Source organism: Musa acuminata, chromosome BXJ2-9, assembly GCF_036884655.1.
Source record: "Musa acuminata AAA Group cultivar baxijiao chromosome BXJ2-9, Cavendish_Baxijiao_AAA, whole genome shotgun sequence".
NCBI classification, from domain to species: Eukaryota; Viridiplantae; Streptophyta; class Magnoliopsida; order Zingiberales; family Musaceae; genus Musa; species Musa acuminata.
This window is the reverse complement of record NC_088346.1, coordinates 11,910,388-11,929,842: the sequence shown is the minus strand read 5'-3', so window position 1 is coordinate 11,929,842 and position 19,455 is coordinate 11,910,388. Positions and strand designations below refer to the sequence as shown.

The window sequence follows — 19,455 nt, the reverse complement described above, 5'->3', positions numbered from 1 at the left end:
TGCAATCTCATTCGTTTATAGTGTAAATGACTTACGACCATTGACACATCTGCTTGAATTTGCTAAGGTAACATTAAAAAAAAGAAGAAGATATTTATTTTTATTAATTTAAATTTTGAATGAAAAATATTGAAGAATATTTTAGGTATTTATATGTGCAATATCTAAATTTTGTGAGGGATATATGCAATATTAAAATTACAAGGATAAAATATGATATTTATAAACTTTGAAGGAGTAAATTTAATACAAAGTAGAGCTTGCAGTTAGTTTACTATCCAAATATATAAGAATAAAGGGACTAAAATGATATCCTAACGCCGAAAAGTAAACTACAAAGTACAGTTTGCAGCCCACTATGCAAATAACAAAGGATAAAGGGACTAAAATGAAAAATAGAAACCAATGGTCGACCCTTTGCTACTTATCGTCTTCCCGCTTCTTTTTCCCCAAATCGCTTCGCCAATTTCAAATCCCACCAGAAACCCTTCCCCCCTCCTCTCTCTCTCTCTCTCTCTGACAGAGTTCCAATGGCTCCCCCCTTCGTCTTCCCCTCCGATCTCAAGGACCTAGAAGATGACTCTGACGGCCTCTCGCTCCGCGTCCAGTTCCCCGTCGACGTCGCCTCCCTCCGTCCTTCGCAACTGGAAGAGCTCGTCAAAGGTCAGCCGTCCTGTCCACCAGCTCTCTCTGCTCCCTCGATAAAAAATTCGCAGTCTTGTTGATTTCCTTTTCGATTTCGTGCCCAAAGGCGTCGCCTTCGACCTATCCGATAGGGAGCTCTTCTGCATCGAGGAGCAGGACGTATTCGACCGCGTCTACTCTCTCGTCCGCAGCTTCGCCGTCCTCCCCCCTTCCTCCAAGTTCAACCTCGTCGAGACCCTGCGCTCTAACCTCAGTGTTCTTCTCCCCAACGTCGACTCTCTCTCCCGCGCCCCCCATTTCTTGCCTCCGTCTCCGTCCTCCCCAGGAGCCGCTGCCGACGCTGTCCCGGACATCGCCACCCGCATTGCCTCCCACCGGAATGCCCTCAAGATCTACAGTTTCTTCCTCCTCAACATCGCCCTCCTCGAGGAGTCCTCCAGCTCTTACTCCTCTGGTGCCAGCTCCAAGGTACGAACTTGCTCCCAACCCTAATTTCTCTTGTGCTCGTTTTGCTGTTTACTGTGGGAAAAAAATCGATTTTTTCCGTTACTGGATCAGGTTGTGCAAGGTCGGAAGAAGAATCCTACGTATGCATGGAATTGGGAGGCGCAGAGGAGTCGAATCATCAATTTGGTTGCGAACTCTCTGGAGATTAATCTCACTTTGCTCTTTGGATCAAACGATATTGATGAGAGCTATCTCTCATTTATCTCCAAGTAGTCACTTTTTTCCAAATTAGAAGTAGAAAAAGGGTGATGATTTCTATTTTAAAGAATTAGATCATTTTTGTAATTATAATGAGAACGTTCCATCATCGTAGGTGCACTTTCAGTTTATATGAGAATCAGGCTTTGTTGAAGGATGCAGACACCAGAGAAGGCCTTGGACGTATAATAGGTACTATTGCAACGAAGCATCAGAGAACTGCACAATCATGCGCATCAATCCTCCACTTGATCCATAAGTTTGACTACACCGTTCCCCACCTTGCGGAGTTGGTTGCTGCAGCTGAGAAGAAGTATGGCGATGGATGCCTAGCTGTTGCCCTTATTAGGGAGGTTGGTCGCACTGATCCGAAGGACTATGTGAGGGATGGTGTTGGGGCCGAGAATATAGGGAGGTTCCTGGTTGAGCTTGCTGACCAATCTCCGAAGCTTATGTCCACCAATGTTGGGGTTCTAGTTCCTCATTTTGGTGGGGAATCTTTTAAGATTAGAAATGCTCTTGTTGGTGTCTTGGGTAGGTTGGTTGCAAAGGCCTATAAAGATGTGGAAGGTGATGTTAGTTCCAAGTGTCTAAGGTTGAGGGGAAAGCAGGCTATGTTGGAGATACTGCTAGAACGATGCAGGGATGTGTCGGCGTACACGAGAAGCCGGGTGCTTCAAGTTTGGGCAGAGTTATGCGAAGAACATGCCATTTCAATTGGCCTTTGGAATGAGGTGGCAGTGGTGGCTTCAGGAAGATTGGAGGATAAGACTGCTATGGTTAGGAAATCAGCACTCAATCTGCTTATCACCATGTTGCAGCATAACCCATTTGGACCACAGCTCCGTGTTGCAGTCTACGAAGCGACATTGGAGAAATTCAAAGAAAAATTGCTTGTAATGGAGCCGTCCAACACTTCAGACGATACTTCTGAGGCTGACAATTTGCATGCTGGATCTTCAGTGGAGCAGGGAGAGAGTGTTAGTGACAGCTGTTTGACATTTAATGAAGAGCAGCAGGGTGAAGCTGCAGCGATTCCAGAAATAGGGAATTTAGAACAGACCAGGGCATTGGTGGCCTCGCTTGAGGCTGGTCTGCGGTTCTCACAATGTGTCACTTCTTTGATGCCAACCCTTGTTCAACTACTGGCTTCTTCTTCTGCAACTGATGTGGAGAATACGATCCTTCTATTGATGAGGTGCAGACAATTTCAGATTGATGGCTCAGATGCATCACTCCGCAGAATGCTGCCATTGGTAATATTAAATAACAACAACATATTCATATCTTTAGATTTATATTTTTTTAAAATTGATTTTGAATTCAGATATCCTGAGATAAGATATTGTTATTAATTGTTCCAGGTATTTTCCCAAGACAAATCAATATATGAGGCTGTCGAAAGTGCATTTGTTACTATATATATAAGAAAGAATCCAATGGAAACTGCTAAAAATTTATTGGACCTGGCGATTGATTCCAGTATTGGTGATCTTGCAGCTTTGGAGTTTCTAATTAGTTCTTTGATGTCCAAAGGGGAAATTTCTATGAGTACAGTATGCACACCTCTCTTCTCCATGTAGAATGCTTTTTCTTGCATCTTAGCTTGAACAGAGAATAGAAAAAAAGAATATTGGAGCTCATGCATATGGGAATTGTATGCATGCATCACAATGCTTTAACCACTCATCCATGTTTGTATTATTTGCATTTGCTCATTAATTTCGCTAGCTTATGTTTGTCTTCGATGAAATATGTTTTAATACTTTGATTGAGATAATTGGAGCTTTACAATTAGTTATTGCTAATGAGAGTTTCCTTTGTTTCTTTTATAACATGCAATTTCAACTTTAATTTTGAAGTAGAGAGTTAAATAATGAGAAGTCCTTTCTTTACCTCATGTTTTTCCAATATTCAACTATGGAACATGCGGAAAGGGGGTAGTCACGGATAAGCAGCGGGTTTTGTTTCTCTCCATGTTTTTCTTTTCAAATTCAACTAGGACATATAGTTGAACTAGAGAAGATCCATGGAAAAAGAATGAAATAGATTGTTTTGCTTAAAGTGACACAATCTACATTATGATGATATGGTTTTGTTTACAGTTTGCACATCAAAATGCTGAGTTCCAATAACAAATATGTTTCTACTGCTTAATTGGCATATATCATAGTATAAGCAATTTGGCATTGGCGATTGATGCTGACTTTGGCACTCCGCTAGGTGTTAATCAGTGTAAAGGTAATGGAAGCAACAAATTGTTTATAGGTGATTGATGTTGACTCTGTTTAAGGTATGTGATTGAATAAGAGTTGAAAATTTTGACATTACCAACTATTTTGGGTTTGACTACATGGATGTGTACAACAATATCTTTATTCGATCAAGGGCATTCTTTTTCTTAATTATATCTAGCAAAATTTCCTCATATCTGCTTCTATCTCAACTCATGCAACTAATCCTAATTGAGTCACATTTTCTAACCCCAACATCTAGATCAATTTCATTTTAGGTGATCTTCTCATGTCATTTTCTGTTGGTCTACACCTAATTGTTTACAAATACAAACATTTTCTTAAGTAGATTAACATTCTCTTCTGAGCTACATATGTTTTTTTAACCATCCAACAGTTTGATCTATAAAGCTTGTACAAGGATGATAAAAAAGGAACAAGGTCAAACATGACACTTGTTGGTGTTTTCATAATTCTTGGGTGATCTCAACTTATGTATGTCAATTACACCTAAGTTCATAAATGCTTCCCTGCATGTCTATATTATTATGTTTACATGTTCAATACACTATCAATAGTGAAGTAAAAATATCTAGCACAATATTAAAGATAACATCCTTTTGGATTTTCTTTTTTCATCCCATGGGAAGACTAGTTTATTCATTATTATTTTTTGGTCTTTCTTTTGCCTATAGATCTCAGCCTTATGGGACTTTTTCATCTTCAATGTCAATGGAGTAGTAGCAGCACAAAGCCGTGGCGCTTTGTCAATTTTGTGTATGGCAGCAAAATCAAATCCAGGCATTCTAGGTTCTCATTTACAGGATATTATTGATATTGGTTTTGGACATTGGGCAAAGGAGGAACCTTTGCTTGCAAGAACAGCATGTGTTGCTCTTGAAAGATTGTCTGAGGAAGATAAGGACAAACTCAGAAGCAGTAGCAGCAAGGTTTTTGCTGCTCTACATAGCTTAGTAGCTGGTTTCTGGCTTCCGGACCATATTTGGTATGCTGCTGTTGACAAAGCCATAAGCACCATATATTCAGTTCATCCATTGCCTGAAGCTTTTGCTGCTGATATCGTGAAGAAGTACCTCAACTCTGTTTTTGGTTGCACTGCAAGTGATGAAATGCTAAACGATGTATCTCTTGGACCCTCCAACTTCATGTCCACAGTGCCTACAGCAAAGCTGGGCAGATTCCTTTTTATTATAAGCCATATTGCACTGAATCAGTTGGTTTATATCGAGAGCTGCATCAGAAGCATTCAAAAGCAAAAATTGAAAAATGAAAAGTTGAAGGTTGAAAAGCAACAGGTTAATGGTGGTTCAGCTGAAGTAGAGGTGAAACTTCTGTTACTGGAATTTCTTTATTTGAATGTTACTTCAGTGAAAAAAATCCATTGATCATTTTCGGCTTTAAAAATTCCTTGACTTAAAACTGTTTTCTGAGGATTAGGTTTTCTTAAAACCCTTTTCTGGTAATCACAGATGCAAGGTATAAATGCTGAATTGGGACTTGGTGCATCTGAAGATGCAGTAATCGATTCACTTTCAGAAAAGGCAGAGAAAGAAATTGTTTCTGGTGGATCTACTGAGAAAAACCTCATTGGATATTGTGCTCCTTTTCTCTCAAGGCTATGTAGAAACTTGAATTTGATGCAAAAGGTGATTAAGCTCAAATTTTCTGCTAAGAGCTTCTTGGTTGGAGTGACATTATAGTTTAGTAAACAATTGTAATATTGTATGTTTGCTAGATTTATCTCTTCTAACTTGAGTTGTGTTCCTGGCTGTACTTCAGTTTCCTGAACTGCAGGCTTCTACAATGCTTGCTCTATGCAGATTAATGATAATTGATTCAGACTTTTGGTAAGACTTGAATGTATCTTCATACTGTACATCTTCAATTTATGCTGCTTGCAATGTATTTGATTGTCAAATAATTCTTTTTTTAGTGAATCAAATCTTCAGCTTCTGTTCACTGTTGTGGAGAGTGCTTCATCAGAAACTGTTCGTTCCAACTGCACCGTGGCTCTTGGAGACCTGACTGTTCGTTTCCCGAACCTTCTTGAACCTTGGACTGAGAATATGTATGCTCGATTGAGAGACCCTTCAGAATCTGTGAGGAAAAATGCTGTATTGGTGCTGTCTCATCTCATATTGAATGATATGATGAAGGTGCTGAGTCTTTACAAGTCCTTTCAAATTTTTTTCCTCTGCTCTAATTGAACTTATTATCGAGGATTTTCTTAGGTAAAGGGTTACATATATGAAATGGCTCTACGGATTGAGGATGAAGACAAAAGAATCTCAAGTCTCGCTAAGTTATTCTTTAATGAGTTGTCAAAGAAAGGTTCCACTATGATGCCTGGTGATTTTGCTGATAGATAACATGCTGTTCTTCATTCTTATCTGGTTATGCTTTTCTATGTTTGCAGGAAGCAATCCAATATATAATCTACTTCCTGACATCCTCAGCAGATTGTGCAATCAGAACATCAAGGAAGAAGATTTTTACAACATAATGCAGTTCTTAATTAACTCTATCAAGAAGGTTTGCTTGCTTGTAGTGATGTTAGATACATGTTATTCATTTTTTTTAAAACTTGGTCTATATAATTTTCAACAGGACAGGCAAATGGAAGCCCTTGTTGAAAAGCTATGCAATCGGTTCAGTGGAGTTAGTGGTATGCTTAGCTGCCTCTGCATCTGTAATCATTATTTAGTCTATCCTTTTGTTTCTCTCATATTTATTCCTGCCAATTAAGAAATTTCATATCATGGATATCAATCATCAAAATGTTCCAATGATACACATCATTGAAGAATAAGAAGCAGCACTTTTCTGTCAGTATCATGCATCTTCACATGAATAGATGCAACAAGATAAATTACAGTTCATGTTAGTGTTTACTTTTGTTTTGATTGGGCATGTGGACTAAGGTCACATGTTATCTTTTTGTTTGCATGATCCCAATAAGTTTCATAATGATAAATTCATGACTTCAAACTTGGGCTGAGAGTTCAAAGCACAACTTTGGATGCATTTTCTACTAACATTAGTATCCTGATTTGTGAAAATCTTTTATGACCTCCTATAACCAGGGGGTTAGGCTCTTGGTGGTTTGGGATAGAGCGCAGGACATCTTTTAGAAATGTGTCCACTGAACTAGGACTGGTTGGGCTCTTTGGGATGGGTTGAGTTGGGTTGGTCATGTTGCCACACAGCCAGCCAGCTGTGGCTACTTAAACCTTTTGTTTCTGTTTTAGATCATATTTTCATTCGACAAATAGGTGACAGTTAATTAAAGTAATTGAAGAACTTCACAATCAATTGGTTAAATCTCTGAATATTTTGAATAGTTTATTGAACAATTTGTTCTTAGCTTTTTTTAGTCTTTGTATCTCAATGGATTGGTTTGATGGTCCATTTGGTTTGGATGCCAAGCAGATAATATAGACACAAAGTTTTCCTCAAATTCTAGTTTATCATTTTCTAACTAGCTGGCTGCTATTCTGTTCATTTCCACACATTTCTGTTTTTTCTGCACAGCCTAAATCAAGCTGTGGGCTCATGAGGATTAGTAATGTAATAGAATGACTAACAGATTGAATTTCTTATATTCTGGAGGGTCACTGGGTGGCTGTTTTTTGAAGTTGACATTGAGAGTAGACTGTTTGGAACAAAACAAATCTTGCTTTGGGTCCCCATTCTTTCCTCTTATTTGACTTATTTTGCTCTGACATGGAAGTTGAAATTTGCATGTTGACCAGGCCTTAATCTGACAATGATTTGGCTTATTTGCTCATCTCTACAGAACAAAGTAGGGAAGTAGAGAGAAAGAGAGGGGGTGAGAAAGAGAAGTGTGAGATAAGAGAGGAGAGTAAGAGACTAGAGAAGACACAATTCTTTTCATTCAAATTTGAAGTAAGTCATCCATCGACATGTTATACTATTTACAAGGGTTTAATAGCCTTAGTAAAATTAATGAAGATAGTGACTCAAGAGGAATCTTCTAGGCAATTAGTATACCTTTTAGAAATTCAAAAATGTGATTTCTAGGATACCTAAACAGTAAATAAGTGCACTTAATATAAAAGGAATCTCTAAAAAGACCAAAGGACTTTTCAATTTTTAACACTACTCTTGGCATTCTTAGGCCAACTAAGTGATGACTTTTTGTTGATTTCTTTGCTTAGAATAAGCTTTTGTGAATTTATTTATATAGCTAGATGATTCTCCATCATTCTTCCTTGGTAGAAAAGAACAAAACCTTTGAGAGTGATCTGTAAGGTACTTATCTAATAAGTCTATTGCAAATTCACAAAGTTTCTCTAAAATAATCCAAATGGCATCGAAAGTTGGATGATCACACCACTTGATAAGAAAGTGTTGAGTTATGCTAGTAATAAATGTAACAAAGCGGTTATCAAGAATAGCCTTTACGTTATTCTTGTGTTATGGGAGAATCAATGTTTTGGAAGGATTGCCATATGTAGAAACACTGGTAAATAGAGAATGAGGCTTAAAAGTACCATGATTTGGAGTTAAATCCTTCATATTAAAAATTGGACTAATATTTAAGTCGAAAGGCAAATGGAACATATGTGCATTAAATTTTAGTTTTTGGATAATGAGGATAGGACCAATGGCTCAGGTATACAACTTCTTGAATGAGTTTTTAGATAATCTTTTAGGGTGAACGCGAACCAAGACAATCGCTAACTTGAAACTTTTGACTTCTACAGTGTGCATTGGTAGCAAGTTGTAACTTTCATTCCTAATAACAATTTAATGTCAAATTTTAACATACAAATCATGAATATATTAAGCAAAGGAGTGGGCTGGTTTTTGAGGCACGATAGTTAAGTGAAACAGTGATTTAAAAAGCGCTAGGCGCCAAGGCCCAAAAACGCCCGAGGCGCTAGGCACTCACCCAGGCGCTCGCCCGAGTGAAACGAGGCGCTAAAATATAAAAATATATAATATAATTATTTAAATAAAAAAGATGCTATTAAATTAAAAAAAATCGAGTACAAAATCGCAATGTCATATTAATAAAAAGTCTCAAAAATCAAAATAATAAAATTTTACATCAAATCTATTGAGTTGCTATGTACACTTGCCATTTATTCTGAAACCTAATAGTAATTTTAAATAAATAAAAATTAATAGTATTAAAATTAAAATAAGATATTATTAATCTAATAAATAAAAATACTATTATTAGTATACAATTAGTGGTATACTATTAATATACTGTTAATAGTATAGTGAGAAGAGTGTGAGAAGACCGAGGCTACTGAGGCAACGACAGCGGGAGTGGGAGTGGGAGTGGGAGCGGCGAGCGACGACAATAGCGATGAGCGACGATTGTGGCAGCGGCGAGAAGTCGACGAGCAGCGATTGTGGCAGCGGCGAGTAGCGACAGTGGCAGCAGAGAGTAGCAACAGTGGAGAAGAAATCTCGACGTCAAAATCGCGAGTGTTAGGGTTGGGGAAGTCGGGGAAATCGTGAGAGAGAGCCTATCGGTGATTTAGTTGGTTCGATTGAACCAACTAAAGCATGGAGACCGAACCAGATGTAAAACACTGGTTCGGTCGCCTGGTTTAACTCGGGCGCTTGCCCGAAGCGCCCGATGCCTATGCTCAGGCGAGCACCTAGGTGGCGCCTCGTTGAAGCGAGGCGCTTGGACATGAAGTGAGGCGCTCGGGCCTCGCCTCGCCTCGCCCGAGCGCCTAGGCGAGCGCCCGAGCGCCGATTGAAATCACTGAAGTGAAAGGGGTGCAAGGTCAATGGGTTTGTGAAGAGTATAGTTGAGGACAATTTCAAATGTGTTTATGATGGTCTCCATCTTGCATTTCTCGATAGATGTGAGTAAAGTTTGGACATTAGATATACTTTTGTTTAACCGCTTGAATCCTATGACCTTGACACTCATGATATGATTGCATAAATTCGACTAAGGGCACTAATAGTTTTGTTTTGAGAGCTAGAACAATGCCTAATTATAAAAGAGTTTTTGTTAAGAAATTTAACCCACTTGGCATGTTGGGCATTTAATTTCTTTTAGGCATTCAAGTATCTTAGGACATAGTGGTCAGACAACAAGACAAACTCTTGCGACAGAAGATAATGTTGCCAATATATAAGACATTGTACAATTGTGTAAAATTCCTTGTGGTAGGTAGAAAAATGTTGTTTTGCATCATTGAGTTTCTCTTTGGAAAGACGATAAGCTGACCTTCTTGACTTAGAATTCCTCCTATGCCTCTACCAAAGGCATCACAAATGACCTTAAAAGATTTATTACAGTAAAGGTGCCTAAGAACAGGAGTTGTTGTTATTATTGTTTTGATTTCAGCAAAGACTTTGGTAGCGCCAAGATCCAAGAAAACTTATCTTTCTTTAGGTAATTAGTGATAAGTGCCAGGTGCCATAATAGAACTAAACCCTCTAATGAATCTCTTATAGAAAGAAACTAATCCATGGAAACTTCGAACCTTAGAAAAAAAGTTTTAGGCTCAGACCATTGTAAAATGATGGGGATCTTTTCTGAATCAGTGACAATACTTTAGGCAAAAATGATGAAGCCTAGGAGTAGGACCTGAGTTAACATGAACGAGCACCTTTTCAGATTCACATAGAGCTTAGCGACTCGAAGGGTAGTAAGAATCTATCGAAGATGTTCTAAATGATTTTTTTTGTTTTTACTAAAGATCAAGATGTTTTTACTAAAGATCAAAGTATGCAATACCATATTGGTGTTTCAAGGTTGGCTCGGTACGGTATGGTACCGTGTACCAAGCGGTACATCAGGGTGTACCAAGCAGTACACCAGGGCGTACCGAGTTGTACACCTAATTTTAAATATTTATCTATCTACTGTAGCATTGCAGCATTGTACAATGTAACACTGTAGCACGTTAGCGGTCCGTGTATCGGTATATCGTCGGACTGGTACGTACCGCCTGTACCGGATGGTACCATTCAAAATTGCATACCATGCGTAAAAGTATATGACAATAAATTTGCTTATGTAGGGTTGTGAAACTTCGTTAATGAAGCACATGAAGGTGCTTAGGGAATTTGATAGACCAAAGGGCATGACTAGCTATTCGTATAGGTCATCTTGAGTTTTGAATGTTATTTTTCATTCGTCACTAGGTTTAATACAAATTTGGTGGTATTCGCTTCTTAGGTCAAGTTTTGAAAACCAATTAGGTCCAGCGAGAAGATCTAGCATATCCTCATGTTGAGGACTCAAGCAGTAATACTTTATTGTTATTTTGTTGATCGCAAGGCTATTGACACACATCCTCCAAGACCCATATTTCATAAGGGTTAATAAGGCCGGGACAATACAAGGACCGAGGTTGTCTCATAAAGTCTTTAGCCAAAAGTTGTTCAACTTGCTTGTTTAACTCGGCTCTCTCTTTAAAATTCATTTTATAATATGGGACTAGGGAGCTATGTTCCTGGGACAAGGTCAATAACATATATTTCTCACAAGGGTGGCAGCTCACCAGGTAATTCCGAGGATATGACATCTAAAAATCTATCTAATAATGATTTAACCTTAGGAGTTAGGTCAAGAATAGTGCAATGACAAGAAATTTCTCTAGCAATGATGATCACACAATACTATTTCAAAAGATTTAGGATCCAGCAAGTGGAGTCCCTTGGTGGTTAGGGTTTGTGGGAGAGACTTAGGAGTTCTTGATTTGTCTTTTTTTGATGGTTTTGCAGGTCGTAAGATGATGGTTTGTCTTTGTATCGAAAGGCAAAGGTGTTTTCTCTTTCATGATTGGTAACATCAAAGGTATACAACCAAGGTTGACCTAAAACAATGTGGGCAACTTCTATTGGTAGGACATCATAATAAATCTTATCTTGGTAATCGTTCATTTTAATTTGTACTATGCATCTTTCGATCATGGGTAAAGTGGTTATGTCAAACCAAGTTACTTTTAATAGGGTTGGGTGTGACTTTATCTTGAGTTTTAGTCTCTCGATAGTAGACTTTGAGACTACGTTCACAATGCTACCCTCATCCATAACCAAGTTGCTAGTTTTCTTCTCGCTTCGGATAAAAGTATGGAAGATACTTGTCTTCTTCCATTCTTTGGAATCACTAGTAGTAGAGAGAATAATGCAGACAATATTGACATGAGCATCTTTAATTTCTAGTTCATTTTTATCACCTAAGTAGGCTTAAGGTTTAACTACTTAGTCTACTTCCTCGATTTGATCTTCTAGTTCTTGTTTTATGGTAAGGGTACATTAAGGACAACGAGAGATACCTTTATTATTGGCAATAATGATTCAATATGAACTAGTTTGAAAATAAATGATTGAAGGAGGTGGACTATTCATGGTTGGGTCAGGACTATTGTTAGTAGTGGTGATTTTTGGCTTCATAGGGTCACTACTTGGGGTGGGTTAAGAAATAGTTCTATTGTCGAGAGACTGAGAAGATATTCAATGAGTTGGATAGAGTTTGAAGTATTGCTCAATCTCAAGGGCTTATCGAGAAGTTTCCTTCATGGTGTTAGAAAAACTAAGGGAAACATCTCGTTGGATATCAAACCTCAACCCATTAATAAATCTTCGGACAATAATGATTTGGTCCTCTTCTATTTGACACATAAGTAAAAGTTTCTTAAATCGAGTCAAATACTCTATCACAATCAAATTCAATCATTTAAGATTTAAAAATTATTCGACCAGTTGGCTTTAAAAGTAGGTTGGTATATATTTTTTCTTAGGTTTTTATTTCATGACTTCTTATTGAGTGATGGGAGGCTCTCGATGGTGTTCAAGACTAACTTGGATATATTGTCAATATTTCCTAACGGATCCTACCAGTTTTATTTTTTTTGTAAATCATACATTTTCGATATCAATCATTCTATACTACTCAAAGTAATCCTCTATGTTATCTAACCAATCAACAAACACATTTGGGTCAAACCTACCATTAAAGTTTGGCATATCCACTTTAACTCTTCTAGCATTTCCCCTAAATTGTTAGCAAATCGAACTCGTTGGCCCATTACTTGAGTTTTGGATTTCTAGTAGGTTCTAGGAATTTATCATTAAGGTTGAAAGCTTAATCATCAGAAATTGTTGGAGCATGATTGTGAATAGGTGCCCTATAGGTGGACCTAGTATTTGTTCGAATAGGGGCTTGGGGAGTAGATAAAATTCCTTGATTTGAAGCAATGGATTGTGGAGAATGAATATGTTGTCTTATCGACTCATCAATCTCCTCATTCATGAGTCATTTTTTGAGGCTTTAGACAACTCTTAGGACTTGGGTTATCTGGTCACATAATTGGTTTAATATTGTGTCATAATTTGTTAGTTTGGTCCTAAGGGTGTCTACATCACTTTGTTGGTTTTAAGATTCATCATGATTGTTTTGGTTTTCACCTTACGTAGTCATGATTCTAATACTATCTACAAATTGCCTTTTGGTAATGAGGTTGTTAATTGTTACAATGCACAAGGTAGAAATGCAATGATTCAAGTGGATCTCTCTTAATGGCAAAGAAGTGATAAAAACTATGATCTAATAAATTTTCAAATAGAAATATTAGAGAAGTTTTCAAAAATTGCTAAGCATCGAGAGCTAAGTGGTCCACCAATTCCGTAGGCATAGTCACCCCAAAGTTGAACTCCACACACAAGGGATCGACGTTAGAGGTGCAAAGATATGTGAGTGACGTCGTTGTAGATTGAAGCTACTAGCCGTGATTTAAAAAGCGCTAGGCGCCAAGGTCCAAAAACGTTCGGGACGCTATGTGCTCGTCCGAGCGAAGTGAGACGCTAAAATATAAAAATATATAATATAATTAATAAATATAATTATTTAAATTTTTAAATAAAAATATGCTATTAAATTAATCTAATAAATACAAATACTATTATTGGTATATAGTTAACAGTATACAGTATACTGTTAACAGTATATTGTATATTATTAATTGTATACTATATATTATTAACGATATACTATCGAAAGAGGAGAAGAGTGTAAGGGAAGAATCGGAAGATCGAGGGTGTTGACTGAGAAGAGCGGGAGCGGTAGCTGTGAGCGACGACAGTGGCAGCGAGCGACGGGAGCGGCAAGCGGTGACAGCGGCACCGGTAGCAACGAGAGCGGAAGCGGCGAGCGAAGACAGTGGCAACGATAGCAGCGAGCAACGGAAGCGGCGAGCGAAGACAATGGGAGCGAGAGTGGTGACAACAGCAATGGTAGCGAGCAGCGGCGAGCAGGGTTAGGGTTGGGGAAGTCATGCTGATATCGGTGCTTTAGTTGGTTCGATTGAACCAACTAAAGCACCGAAGATCGAACTAGACCTCAAACGTTGGTTTGGTCGCCTGGTTTAACCTAAGCACTCGCCCGAAGCGCTCGGCGCCTGGGCTTGGGTTAGCGCCCAGGCGGTGCCTCTTTGAAGCGTGCCGCCTGGAAATGAAGCGAGGCGCTTGGGCCGCGCCTCGCCTCGCCCGAGCGCTCGAGCTCTTTTTTAAATCATTGGCTACTAGTTGGGGGTCCAATGAGGTGTAGGGCAGGTTTTTTGATGGGCTTTAATGCTAAACTGATATAGAATACAATAGGGAAGTTGTGAGAAAGAGAGGGAAAGAGAAAGAAAGAGAAGTGTGAGATAAGAGAGGAGAGTAAGAAACTAGAGAAAATGTAATTCTTTTCATTTAAATCTGAAGTAAGTCATCCGTTGACAAGCTCCACTATTTATCAAGGTTTAGGAGCTTTAGTATAATCAATAAAAGTAATGATTTTGAGAGTAATCTCCCAGGGAATTAGTATGCCTTTTAGAAATATAAAACGAGACTACTATGATACAGTGATTTAAAAAGCGCTAGGTGCCGAGGTCCAAAAACGCTCGAGGCGCTAAGCGCTCGCCCGAGCGAAACGAGGCGCTAAAATATAAAAATATATAATATAATTAATATAATTATTTAAATAAAAAATATGCTATTAAATTAAGAAAATCGAATACAAAATCACAATGTCATATTAATAAAAAGTCTCAAAAATTAAAATAACAAAATTTTACATCAAATCTATTGAGTTGCTCTGTACACTTGCCATTTATTTTGGAACCTAACAATAATTTTAAATAAATAAAAATTAATAGTATTAAAATCAAAATATTATATTATTAATTTAATAAATAAAAATACTATTATTAGTATATAGTTAACTGTTAATATACTGTTAACAGTATAGTGATAAGAGTGTGAGAAGATCGAGGCTGCTAAGGCAACGATAGCGGGAGCGGTGAGCGATAGCGTGAGCGGGAGCTACGAGCGGCAGCGAGTGTGGGAGTGGGAGCGGGAGCTGCGAGCGGCGACAACAACGATGAGCGACGATTGTGGCAGTGGTGAGTAGCGACAGTGGCAGCGGCAGCAGAGAAGAAATCTCGACGGCAAAATCGCGAGTGTTAGGGTTGGGGAAGTCGGGGAAATCGTGAGAGGGAGCCTATCGGTGATTTAGTTTGTTCGATTGAACCAACTAAAGCACCGGAGACCGAACCAGACGTAAAACATTGGCTCGGCGCCTGGGCTCGGGCGAGCGCCTAGGCGACGCCTCATTGAAGCGAGGCGCTTGGACATGAAGCGAGGCGCTCGGGCCTCGCCCGAGCGCCTATTGAAATCACTGCTATGATACCTAAATAGTAAATGAATACACTTAATACAAAAGGAGTCCCTAGAAAGACCAAAAGACTTTTCAATTTTCAACACCTCTTAGAATTTTAAGGTATAACATTTTGTTGAATTTTTTGCCTAGAATAATTTTTTTTGGAAATCCTTTGTAAAGCTAGATGATTCTCCATCACTTAATATCAGAGTTTTGTATTGATATTAAATGCTGACATGATGTCTCAAATGACGGATATCTGATTATGCTTAAACATGATAGATGCTCAAAGTTCTTGCATTGCAGATCAGTGCAACCATTAGATTCCACTTGCTTTTCCCTGCCCGAACTTCCAGTTCTAGCCTTTGCACATGTTGAGGATACATAGAGAAGCTGAGTTGTATGATTGATTAGTTATTTTGTTTGTATTGTTTAATTGAAGGGTTGATGTGCTTCTCAAATGTTTAATGATGGAGACATTAAGTTTTAAAATATGATTGCATCGCATTGTGGTCCTACAATCTTTTTCTTAGATGGTGTTTACATTATAAATTTATGGTATTTTGACAGTATATGGAATGAGTTTTACTTACAAAAAAATTGTTTAATGGTTGTCCTTGTGTTCTGAGCTGATTTTGTTATTTCTGAATACTGTTGAGGAATCTAGCTCTGTTTTTGTTACAGATGTTAAACAGTGGAAGCATATTGCTTACTGCCTCTCCCAGTTGACATTCAGTGAAAAGGGATTGAAAAAGCTTGTTGGGTCTTTTAAAGCATATGAACATTCTTTATGTGATGATTCAGTGATGGATCATTTCAGAAGCATTGTGAGCAAGGTAATAGCTTTCATTTCCTCATAATTCTGGTAAATATATTACCAGTTAGCAAAGTTATACTAGAATTCTAAGTTGGCAATCTTGCTAATCATTTATGTTGAGCAATTCTTGCTATATTTTAATTATCGATCACCTTTTAACATATCAGTGCAAAAAGTTTGCAAAAGCTGAGGTTAGATCTTGCATTGAGGAATTTGAAGAGAAGCTTAACAAGATTCATACAGCAAAAAAGGAACAGGAAACCACTGCTAGAAATGCCCAGGTTCATCAACAAAAAGTTGGCAGCCTTGAAGGTTTCCTAATTAAGGAGAAAAGTGTTGTTGGAAATACCAGTGAAGGTAACTGCCGGCCAATTTCTTCTTACAGTTTATGACTATTTTGTTTAATTTTATCACTGTTTTCCCTTATTGTTCATTGTTCTTTGATTTTGTAACTTTATTTGTTGAAATTTTTTTTTATCAAGAATCTCAACCACAAGTGTGATTTGGTATGATAGTTGAAAGTGCTCCAATTAACCACGCAATGATGAAAAAATAAATTCATTTCTCATGTGATATTTTAAATGGATTGTACAACCTATAGGCTTGTTGGAACCAACCATATAGGTAATATATTTCCCAGAATGGCTTTTAGTATGAGCAAACGGTCTGCTAGTCCATGAGTCTAATTCCACATGGTTGACAAACATGGTTTATTAGATTTCACAAATTCAATCATTGACTTGGCATTATCGCTGACTTTGTTTCAGGACTTTCTAGCGAATGTAATCACCGGACAATATCTTCTAGAATTTCTTAAAATTTTATTCAACATTGTCACTGGTTTTCCTTCATTGTTCTTTAAACTTTACTACTTCAGCTATAAATACTTTTGATGAAGAGTTGCAACTACAGGTGATATGCTGTACAGTAGTTGAAGTAAAACCTTATTAGGATGGAAAACAAGACGCATAAGATGATTATTTTTTTCTTTAAAATCTTTGTATAACCTATTGGCTTATTGGAATTAATGCACTGTGCAAGATATGAAGGAAATTAAGTTCAGCGAAATTAGCTTTTAGTACAAGCAAGCTGCGTTAGTCCAGATTCAATTTTAGACGGTTGACAAAAACATGATCCATTGGACTTTCATAAATTTTGCAATGTTGACTCGGCATATTCATGAACTTAGTTTCAATGCTTGTTGCAGTTCTCTGTACTCTACTGATTTTTGCTGCTAAATCAACCAATAGCTTTTGTTATGCCAACAGATAAAAATGTTTCTGCCAAGGAGGGTTCGCCCGAAGCCAAAGATACAATATCAGAGGAAAGTTGTCTTTCTAGCGTCATGAGAGAATGTGAAGCGGATGGTATGGAGGTTCAGTCTCCACAAACCTTTCACAGAGGTGATTCAAATACTTTATTTCATCAAATCATCACTGTTTGTTAATCCCCGAAAACTGATGTGGATGGACATGTTGGTAGGTGTTTCCAAATGCAGTACGAGGAAAGTCAAAGGATCAGCAACACAAGATCACAAAGACAATGGTTCCGTAAGACGACGAATCCGCTCCACCAGGAGGTCAAGTTCTACTGTTTTGGTTTTTTTCTTTTTGAATCGATTGTTCTATTTCAGTGCTTGTTTTGACTTCTTTCATATTTGGAACATGAAATTGATAAACTTCCAAAATGCAAGTTCTGCCACAATAATGGATATTACAATAAGAGGAAGAAAATATCTAGTATTTTTCTTCTTTTTTCTCTATTTGGTTCCTTATCAACTCTGATCAGCATCTGTTATAGCAGGATGGATCCCTACAAATTAAATTACAAATGATCTAGGATAAGCTTATCCATCATAATTACAGTCATCACTAACTCAGTTTCTCTTCATCTGAGTGCAGGTAGCCAGTTCAGCGTGAGAGGGTAATCACACAATTCCTGCACGTCAGGAAGCAAGATGACTTTCCTTGCATGCCACTGCTTCAGTTCTTCAAGGTTTGTCTTTGCCATTAAGTCTTGTGTATTCTGAAATTTCAACAGATGCTGTATTAGATATAGGAAGATATATCATATGAACATCTGTCGTGGAGTGAAACCATCTGCACAGCTGTAAACTTTGGAGATGCAAGAATGAAAACATGATACTAGGTATGTAATATAAACAAGGAGTGGTAATCCAAAAAGGGAATTCTATGTAAGTTAATTCCCACCAGTGGCAAGGGTTTACTTAACTATGATGCCTTACAGACTCTGCATTTTAGCCGACATCTGAAGACCCCAAACAGCACTGTTGATGTCGAAGAAGGTTAGGATTCAGTGAGAAGCCAGCCCCATGGGGGGACAGAGAGGGTCATGCATACATATCACATACATGAAAGGTCCACTGAAGCTTTAAACCCCAACGTGTATGATGTGTCCATGATGCATATTATATCATTACATGCCGAGTTCATGTGGCATAATTATTTGTTTGTATTTTAAAATTTTTTGGCATAATTATTAAATGGATTGGTTTTATGTTGGATGTCTTATTATGACAATCTTATTATGTCCTTTTGATTCCCCTCACTAGTCAATGATATTGACTTTTAGAGAAAATTTAGATGTCATTGTGTCTAATCTAAACTTGTCAATATATATATATATATATATATATATATATATATATATATATATATATATTCATGAGGTTTGAAGTAGATGTCGACTGAAAAGACTAATTATTGTTAGATGGAACATCCAAGACATCATGGTTGTGATTTAAAATTTGACATATGTTGTTCATGCATATGCGATGGAATTAATTTGTAACATCATGATTTAGTTAGTGAAGATTTAAATTGATTTATAAGGAATATGATGGGTTAAATGGCTTATTAACTCGTGTGGAATATGAAGTAATGTTATAAATTACATAAGCTCAAATTGATAGCAGTACATTTTTTAAGTCTTCGACATGAGACTCTACTAAATGACGACTTCATAAAATAATGTGTCCTTTGGTTTCGTTTATGATTTAAATTATTTTTTACTTGAACCTGTTACTATGCACAACATTTGTTTGATGAGTTGACTAACTCATTGACTTATTGAGTTTGAAGCATTTATCCAAAATACTTAAATTTGAATTAATAACAATAGATCTGTCTAATCCTTATAAACCTATTTTATTTTTTTTCTTACTTCTAACGTGAGACTAAATCTAGTTATAGAATTAGTGTCAAGTTGCTAAAGGCATACCTGCAAAGTCAAGATAGCTAGAGACTTGTGTTTGATGGGGAGAAGTGATCATATCATATCTAAAAATTCAAGGGTTTGATGACTCGAAAGCAAGTTTAGCATGAACATGAATGGAGATCTCAATTTGAATCTACGACGTGATCGACGTT

General features: G+C 37.5%; 1 protein-coding gene across 2 annotated transcripts; it reads left to right on the top strand.

Annotated features, from left to right (window-relative positions):
- The first annotated feature begins 470 nt into the window (after positions 1–470).
- LOC135623316 (condensin-1 complex subunit CAP-D2-like) lies at positions 471–18,679 on the top strand. Of its 2 annotated transcripts, none has more exons than XM_065126135.1 (17): positions 471–663; positions 752–1,113; positions 1,204–1,361; positions 1,466–2,606; positions 2,715–2,906; positions 4,280–4,927; positions 5,075–5,251; positions 5,385–5,452; positions 5,539–5,761; positions 5,837–5,936; positions 6,022–6,137; positions 6,213–6,270; positions 15,934–16,085; positions 16,234–16,423; positions 17,317–17,469; positions 17,549–17,645; positions 17,968–18,679. In XM_065126135.1, the coding sequence occupies exons 1-17, from the start codon at positions 531–533 to the stop codon at positions 17,969–17,971; spliced, it is 3,972 nt and encodes a 1,323-aa protein (XP_064982207.1). In that variant the 5' UTR covers positions 471–530; the 3' UTR covers positions 17,972–18,679. The 2 variants fall into 2 exon arrangements, with proteins under 2 accessions (XP_064982207.1, XP_064982208.1); XM_065126136.1 differs by having other exon boundaries at positions 17,335–17,469; positions 17,968–18,677.
- The last annotated feature ends 776 nt before the right edge of the window (positions 18,680–19,455 follow it).